This window comes from Galendromus occidentalis, unplaced genomic scaffold (assembly GCF_000255335.2).
Source record: "Galendromus occidentalis unplaced genomic scaffold, Mocc_1.1 scf7180000077471, whole genome shotgun sequence".
Classification (NCBI taxonomy): domain Eukaryota; kingdom Metazoa; phylum Arthropoda; class Arachnida; order Mesostigmata; family Phytoseiidae; genus Galendromus; species Galendromus occidentalis.
The window spans coordinates 513,683-522,512 of NW_003805459.1; the positions used below are offsets into that span (position 1 = coordinate 513,683).

The 8,830-nt window shown below is 50.4% G+C and overlaps 1 protein-coding gene across 1 annotated transcript; it reads right to left on the minus strand.

Annotated features, from left to right (window-relative positions):
* Positions 1-620: 620 nt before the first annotated feature.
* On the minus strand, positions 621-2,312 carry LOC100908982 (uncharacterized). The gene is made up of 5 exons (XM_003744590.2): positions 2,053-2,312; positions 1,858-1,935; positions 1,164-1,277; positions 979-1,056; positions 621-711 (listed from the first exon to the last, which is right to left on the minus strand). Exons 1-5 carry the CDS (start codon positions 2,180-2,182, stop codon positions 686-688), a joined length of 426 nt encoding a protein of 141 aa, XP_003744638.1. The 5' UTR covers positions 2,183-2,312; the 3' UTR covers positions 621-685.
* Between the last annotated feature and the right edge of the window lie 6,518 nt (positions 2,313-8,830).

Consider the following 8,830-nt stretch of genomic DNA (forward strand, 5'->3'; position numbering starts at 1 on the left):
TGTAACTAAACTTGCTGGAACTCGAATTGGAGCGAAAAGATTCAGACAGAAAGTTCGAGATTGAGACACGTTCGAAACTCGTTGAATCTGAGCTTGAATCCGCCAAAGGGAAGATCTATGATCTTCACGTCGTGATCAGTGTATATCAGTGATGCCCTGACCGGCTTCGGCTGGTGATTCAATTAAGAAATCTCATTACTCTCTCAAGTGGAAACGTGATCAGTCGTCTCTAACAGGGTCCAACATCGAAAGAACTGAAAACCGAGCGAGACAAACTACCTGAGACTTACTCCCAACTCTCGTCGTGCCAGCAGCTTGTCGGGGCAATAATTGTGGTAACTCTACCCTATGCTGCACAAATACACTTCATACACATCATCGTTCGTAGTGGAACAGAGAAGCCTTCGGACAAAGAAGGTACCTTCTGAAATGAAAAAGAAGCTCGGTGGCTGCTTTCATTTTTACACATTCGTTTTGAAGCCAGATACTGCTTCCATACCCAGGAGAAATTCTGGTGGTAAACCGTGATGAAACGATGGCTGGCCATTTCTCGGTGACTCTGACACCGCAGGTGAAAAATTTCACTCATCAAGAGCCAGGCGATTATAGATCGGTAATCGAAACAAGAGCTTTATTCTCGTTGACAAATCCAATCGGTCCCAGATTGCAGGATCACGGCGTACCGCTATAGCTGGAAGCCAATTCCGATTTCTTAGAAAAGTCTTTTGCAGAGCTTCTTAGAGAGATAAAGTAAGGGGGGGTATGCGGTACTTAAGAGAGGTGAAGCTCTCATGAAATCCGCATGAAGCGGATATGAAATCGTGCTCCCGTCAACGCGCAGTCAAGAGCAGCCTGTCCCTCACGCAGAACTTAAACTTCTCGCTCAATGATTGACTGACAAAAAAAAGTGTGATACTTCGCATATCCCCCCCGTTGGGAAACGCTGTTTCGTCTCTCAATGTTTGCATGTGAACTTACCCAGAGCTCGGTCGCGGCACAGATCCTCCATAGTGCCGTGAAGGAAGATCAGACTGAATGGGCCCCGCCTGCCGTTCACTGAGAAAGTAAATTTCGTGGAAATTGGAAGGAATAGAATTCGTGGAAACTTGCGGGAGCTCGGAAAGATTGATATTGTACCATCGATCCCACCATAATCCACTCACACGTATAGCGAGCTTCGTCAATGGCGCGCGTCAGTGATGCCTCAGTATGTCTTCGATCTTCGCTTGTACTACAACCCCTAAGAGCTGTTCCACGAAACATCTGCGGACGGGTGTCTAGAGAGAAAAGAGAAAAATTAGAAGCGCAAATCCTAGATAATTTTCATCCTACTTCTTGAGATGGTATATGAAATGGTTACTGCAGGCGCGTATCCAGGCGGAATATCAGGGGCCAATTCTTCTTGTGGTTAGACTATTCGCGAGTTCCCCTTCGTCATCAGGTACAGGCATCGATTGGAACGCACGGCATCGTGATGATGCACCTGTAACCGCTGACCCGCCGTGGATTGCGTTGGAAGTATTGCCTGAACTTCTTCGAGACTCTCAAAAGGATTCCCGAAGCTTGAAGCCATCGACTCTGAGGGTACAGCACTGGTATTCTACATGTTTTTGTCTGTCGCGCCTCAAGAATTGTTCTCCGAGAATCCTTCCAGATGTCTCTCAAGTCTGAGAGGGATGTCGGAGCCGGAGAACAACGGAATTCGCAACGTTCGATATACCATGATTGGAGATCTCTTTCAGACACCATTAGGGAGTGCGAAATCTCAGAGTGAGTTTATTCCAGAACTAGGGTATTGTATCTAGAATGCCTGACATTCACATGAACAACTGAGGTATCTTATAGCTTCGAACTCACTGGGAAGGTGACCTAAGTCCTCTCGATCTGGGTGCTCCCAAAAAGCGAATTCTACAAAACCACCTGACCCGCTTGTCACTGGAAAAACAAGATGTTTAGAGAGGGCTGCCTCGTTCTCACTTCACCGGAAGGGACGCTGGAGAGACGAATCTCATCGGCTATCGAGATAAATATCAAAGGCGACAGGCGACGTACGCAGCTTTGTTTTCTGTATTTCGAGATATCCAATAAGGCGCTCAGGATCCATAAACAAACATTTTCGTTGGTAGCGCAATTGCTGTGGCTCGCACCCAGAGGGGAAAGCTTCTTCAAGTCTAGAGCACATGATGAGCGGAAACGAAATAGATCGCCTGGATCAGTGCTCAACGAGCTTGATTCGAGGTCCGCATTAGGATGCCACACCAGAGACCAGAGTGTTTGCGACACACACGAACACACACACGATTATTTACGAGCATCCAGAGGGGAAAGCTTCTTCAAGTCTAGAGCACATGATGAGCGGAAACGAAATTGATCGCGTGGATCAGTGCTCAACAAGCTTGATTCGAGGTCCGCATTAGGATGCCACACCAGAGACCAGAGTGTTTGCGACACACACGAACACACACACGATTATTTACGAATGAATGACGAGTGACAATATTATCCATTCGAAGCAGACGAAACCCGCGCTCCGGATACCTCTCCGAGATGATGGCCGACGACCAATTCGACGGCTAAGGCAGCGGAGCGCCAGTCAAGTAGCATTCTGCGCTGCTGTGAGTCCTGGGTTTCCTTGGCGCGAAATTCAAATTTATTGAATGTGAACAATGGACTTCCGATCGCTCTTTCGAGAGAAGCTTGGGAAAACATCTCGCTCTCCACCAAGAGGAGTCGGCTATACAATGGGCTTCCGCTCGCTGTCTTTCCACAGAATCTTGAAAAACCACCATCTTGCTCTGCAGCAAGAGCAGGCGGCTCTCATGTTCTCCCCGGGGAAGATGCAAACCTCTATACTCTCGCGGACCCCGCGAAGATGATCGTACTTCCATCCACAGAGCATAGAGCCTTACGAGAATCAAGTCCGAAAATTCTCGGACTTCCATCCGCGGAGTATGTAGCCACGAGAATCTCGTCCAAGAATCGTTGGACCTCCATCCACAGAGCATAGAGCCTTTCGACGGGGAGTTTTCAGTGATGGGGAGCTGTTGAATCTGGAATGCCCGATCGCGGTTTCTGGGGGAATTCGGCTCGAAACTACCTCGGAGGCTTTGATCACACAGTGAGACTCAGCTCGGGGATCCAGTCGCAGAGTCCGTCGTTCATTACTGTCTGGGCGTTGCTCGAGTACAGATCTGGTGAAGAGAGTGAGAGCTATCCACCGACAAGATGCTCGATTACCCAAGGTTATTTAGACCCCGCTCTTCGGCTAGGGGCTAAGAGCCTCATCATCTAATAGTTGAAGTCCCTTCTTCTAACAGGAGCGTTCTTGAGATTTTCGAGGCGAGGTCGTCCCAGCTCAAACCTTAATGATGATGACTACAGCTCGGAAGTTCAGGCACTGAAAAATGCCGAGGATGGCAGGCGAAAAGGCCCTGAAATACCTTAGAAGAGGCACCAAAACTAGGCAATACAGGCGTGATAGGCAGGGCAAACGCCGCATCAAATCGCCCGTCAGTGCCGTTTGATGAGAAGTTTACGTGGTCTCCCGGAGTCCCATCGGTTACTTATCGAGGCCGGCCTGATAGGTGGTATTTTACATCATCGAAAAAAAAAGACGTCTGGGGTCAAGGCGGAGCATCGGATTCTATCGGAAGCAAGATGTGTTCCTGCAGCTTGGGTTCGCCGATCCTATTCATCGCCGAATCCGCCCCAAATCCCACGAATTCAGCGGAAAAGCCTCGGTGGGTATTTTAGATGGAAAAGCGTCGAAAAAAGCGGCCATAGGTATTTACGGCAAAATTTCCGAGCTTCCGAGCTCCAATGATGACTCTCATTGAAGATGAGCTTCTCTGATACTTCAGTCTCTCTAATTACGTGCCGCAGAATCCTACGCAGTCTGGATAGGATCCGGATCTCTAGTTTTTAATGAAAGCCAGAATCTCCACGTACTTAATTAAACCATTCCTCCATTCCATCAAACGCTGCCCTTGCGACTGAGAGTATTCTTACCGGCTAAGTTTTTTCGCAGCTGAGAGCCTTCAGAGTTTGAAGAAACTGAAGACACATTCCACCGACGGAGCTCAGCTGAAAAATTCTCCCAGAGCAAGTCGTGGAGCTGAGAATCAGGATGAGCAATATCAGGAGCCTCAGCTCTTACTTTCTGCGAAACCTGCCGTAATCGGAAGTACTGGAACTCGCGAGTAACAATATCGAATACTCCACAGAAGAGGCGCTAGGGTATCGTCGCTCCGAGCTGACTCTTCGCGATAGGAATGATCAGGAATCCTGGCGCAAAATCTGATTGTGTGTATGTATATCTATCCACTTCCTTGGTCGTCCCTCTCCCCTCACTCGCGAAGAAGTCAGGATCTCCGCGAAGCTGGCGACGGTGTTCAGTCTTTGGACGTTCGAGCAATCGTCTTGATTGTCGAAGAATGGATTGGCTGAGGGAACAAGTGAAATATGATTTGATCTATTCGACCTACCAGAATGCTCCAGAGCTCACCGTTTGCACGGGAGCTCACACCGAGAGCGCCACCACCTGGATCGGGAAAGACCGTCGTCGATCAGTTCCTCGGAAGAAGCAGGTTCTTCGATGCGAACATGGAGCCTGCTCACATTTTCTCCGACAGACTTCATACTTCTACGAAGGAATTTAACCCACATCACGATTCGTCCATGATCAGTCCCGTCGACAGCGATGGATGTCGTAGACGGGAAGATCCCGATTGCCGACAGCCGTCAAGGTATAGCAGATTCAATGTCAAGAGGCGTTTTCTTGAGTTCCGTCGACATCAATCTGATCGCCCTTACGTCGAACCCATCCGAATGCGACACTTCCTAAAGCTCGGAGATGGCGTCATTCCTTATAGCGGCTCAATCCAAGAATCTATCTGAACAAGTCGTCTCTAAGAGGCTACGCCACGTAGCTGGCAAGCGCTCTAACAAAGCTCCTCAACCACCTCGCGAGATCGACAAAAATTCTCAGGCCTAAACGATTTCATTTCGGACGAAAAGAGATGAACGCTCTCTGAATCCGGGAGATGGAACGAATCGTGATCAGACCTCTCTCTATCCTCGAATACGCGCCCAACATCAGGCTTCAAGAAGAAACAATCATTGCCCAGCTCGATCCCGGAACCAGAGCTGTTCGCCGCGCCCCGGATTCGTTGGCAACCGCCGACGCCGAGACTCCAATACAGCGTGCGTCGCAGCGTGAATCATGAGAGAAAGCCCCGGAAAAATTCTGAGAGACTTTCAGTGCACTAAGCGCACTCGAAAATGCAGGACAAGCGGATGCGGATCAGACGAAAGAATCCATATCAGGGAGCTCGATCTAGGATCCCGCGGTGACCTTAAGACCGAGCTGATCCTCCAAGCTTGAGCTTGTCAGATCCGATAGTCTCCCGTTCCCGTCAGATATGGCGAAGCGGCATAAGACGTTCCGAGCATTTCCGACCTGAGCCGTAAGGCGTCGTGAGTGCGCCGAGTCTGAGATTACAGAACCATTCAGTGGACAAGTGCTGGAATCATTTGAGTGCTCCGAATCAGAACGGGGTGAACTCCTTCAAAACGTCCTACTCAGTCAGAGGAATCCTCGGAGCACACAGATAAACTCGAAATCGGCTCGTTCATACATATGCTTCCTACGTCGAGTGAATGAACTCTATTCGACCAGTTCTATGCTCAAGCAGGACTCGAGGCCTGGTTATTTTTGTTCAATCGCATCACAAGGCCTCTGTTTATTCTATGCCTATTTCGGCCTTCACACAAAGTCTTCGGTGTATATACAGTTTTTTGAAATCTCAAGAAATTCCACTCGTTCTTTTCAGCGTTTTCTTGTCATCCAGGTCGTCTCTGTATTATCCCGAGGTCTGTCCATTTCACAGGGAAAATATAATAATTGGGAGACTGGTCTTCGTTTTCTTCGGCGACTTGCTTCGATCATGACGTCGTACGAAGTTATTGGACCGCCTCCGCCACTTGAACGTCCTTGATGACGGTCTTAACGACGACGGATGTCGGCGCAACCACCATAAGTGCGGGAACGGCGACCGCGAGAGGGGGTTAGACTGGCGGGGGTGGTGCTGCCGCGACGGGCAGAAGAGGTGGGGGTGGTGCCACTGCTGAGAGGAGCACGACCGAAGGTGGTACGCAAGGCGCAGGCGCTGGCTTGTTGACGAGTTCATTCTGGTTCTGGATGATTAATACTGGATCAAGTTGCGGAGGGGGAGGGGTCGTTGCCATCATTGAGGTTGCTGGAGCGAAGGCCACGAAGCTAACGGAGCTCAAAACCTTGACGAAGTGCATTTTCCGTCGGAGGTATGTCCGTTCGGTGCTGACGGGACCAAGTACAGATTCCCAGAACGACCTCTTGAAGTCGATGTCTATCTCTCCGTCGGCATCCGTTCGCCAGAATACATCCTCTCGTATCCCAATCATTCCACTCTCCCGGGTCTCTTCCTCCCTGGAGCTCGTCCAGTTCGATTTTACGTAATAGGTTCGGTCCGGGCCCGGACCTTCGGTATCAACACGCCACTTCGTCGTGGACGCATTCGGCTCCCTGCCGACGGGCATCTTACAGCCAATCAGGATTTTCGAAAAGCGCTCCACGGAGGCTCCGGTGTTATTAGCCGTGTCTGTCACGGCTGGGGATCGTAAGATCGAGTACATGACACTGTCGAAAGAGTTGATCGGTTCATGGGGCGTCGTCCGAAATGGGAAGGTGTAGACGGCTTTGAGCCAGATCGGACCGTACTATTCAAGACCGCTTTAAGCTTCGAATCACCGACTCCATCGCCATAAGGGTCCCTGCTACCGGACTCCGAGCAGAAGCGACCCCTCGCGCGCAGAAAAGTCGCTTCCTCCGTCCCGAAGCCGAATGTCCGCTTCGAAGGTTTTGTGGCGGACTTGTGGATCTCAGATGAGAGGTTGTCCGCGATAAATTTTTGTCGGACGTATCGCTTTATTATATGCTCCCGAGTGTCGGTGAGCTGAGCCGATACGTCCGATATGAGGCAGAAGATCGAAGCGTCGCAAAGCCGAATGTTTCTCACAGCGATGAGCAGTAGCGGCATTTTGAACATGCCCAGGGGGAGCCGGGAGCCTGACTCATTACTTCTCGGATGACTCGGGGAAGCCCATTCAGCGTCGCTATCGCTCCCTCATGTTGCAATTCCGACTCGGGGATTGATCCCCGAGGATGGCGGCGTCAACATAACGTATGGCTGCATGCGTCGCACGCGCTAACCACTCGACTCCCACACGGGACACGGGTTGAAGGGACTGACCGGCGCGGCGATGGTCGACCTGATCAACCGGTTCGTCTTCATCGAGTTTACGTTTCGTACTGAAGCGCTCAGAGATCTCCTTCTGAGTTTTTTGTCGGAAGCTTTCCTCAGCGATCTGCACCTTCAAGTGAGCGCCCTGCCATGTTTAATTATCTTGCTCACGAATACCCTGAAATCAACATCTATTTGATTCCATATCGGGAGAGCATCGCGACGGATCCCCAAGACAACGTATATTCGAATGAGCATATAAAGCGAAAACGAGAATTTTTCTGCACTCACATTGGTCGAGTTTCTCCTCATTGGTATCGAGATCCACGTGGGCGGAGAACTTTTTGTTTCCGTGATTCTCTTTTTCGACGCTCGCCACGCGACCGAACTCTGCGTCATTGGTCTTGATGTCACCATCCAATGCGCTTCCTGGGAGACCTCCAATGTACAGACGACGGTGGAGGCCTGTCTCGGAGGTTCCTACTCGGGCTCTGTTTCACATCGACAATATTAGGTTTCGAAGTCAACGGTGAAGGTGCGGATTCCGACCTGGAACCCTTCCATGCTGGCAGCTCAAGATAGCTCCGCGGTTTCTCATCACTGTCATCATTACTGAGCTCTATCCTCTCGGTCCCGTGAGCTTTCGTCGTGACATTTCCAGCGGATTGAAGTTCGGTGGCGCCGGTTCTCTTCTTCTCCTGTATATCATTCTGGACCGCTTGCAGATGACCCTCTTCAGCGGGCTGTGCCTCGAGCACGCCCCTCCCAGTCGAGATTATTGCATGCGCGCACACCTAAAAAAACATGTCTCTTCCACCGGCTCTCGAGATAACTCTTCATGCCTCGTCTCGATAATCACTCCGCATCCGAGTTCGGGAATTGCTGGAGATCCTCAAATACTCTTGAACATGAACTCACAATTATCGATGCTGCGCTTATCTGCCTGTTCGATGTTGATGTCAGCGAGGTATAGTCGATTTCCGTAGTTCTCTTCGCACCGTATCTCGACGTCATTTACTGTACCGAATTCACAGAACTTCTTCTTCATATCTCCCTTTGACACAGCATCTGATAAACCGCTCATGTGGAGCCTGCGTTGCTCCATAGCGCCCGGGGATAACTGACTCCTACTTCATCCGAAGATTTCCTCGGGATCGCATATAGTGCGATACTCGAACAGCGCCGCGCACGTGTCGGCAGTGTTTACAAACATAGCGGGGAAGCTTCAGAGCGGCGGCGGGGAAGTAAGAGATCATCGCGGCGCGCTTTCCTCTTCTCGCGTCAAGAGGAGGAACAGGAATTGGTTTCTCGGTTTCGGGCTGCCTGGTGCTAGATTCGTTCGGTGCGCAATTAGATTCCCCGGCGAGTTCAGGTTATGATCACCTGGAGTCGAAGCGATTCTGATCTTGATGGTACTATCCGCTTTGGAATTGGGAAGGGGAAATGCGTGAATAGTGTCAGATGAGTAGCTAGGTCCGGAGCACCATATCGAACCGGCAATGGTCTACAGCTGAGGGTTTGGCGCTCTCTCGTCCACGTTGAGAAGTCGG

Bases quoted from the DNA above. Each gene is read 5' to 3' on its own strand.
- LOC100908982 (XM_003744590.2), bottom strand. From the start codon at position 2,182: ATGTGCTCTAGACTTGAAGAAGCTTTCCCCTCTGGGTGCGAGCCACAG. The intron at 1,936-2,052 runs GTACGTCGCCTG...TTGTTTTTCCAG, and splicing joins AATACAGAAAACAAAGCTGC to TGACAAGCGGGTCAGGTGGT. The intron at 1,057-1,163 runs GTGAGTGGATTA...TTACTTTCTCAG, and splicing joins TGACGAAGCTCGCTATACGT to TGAACGGCAGGCGGGGCCCA.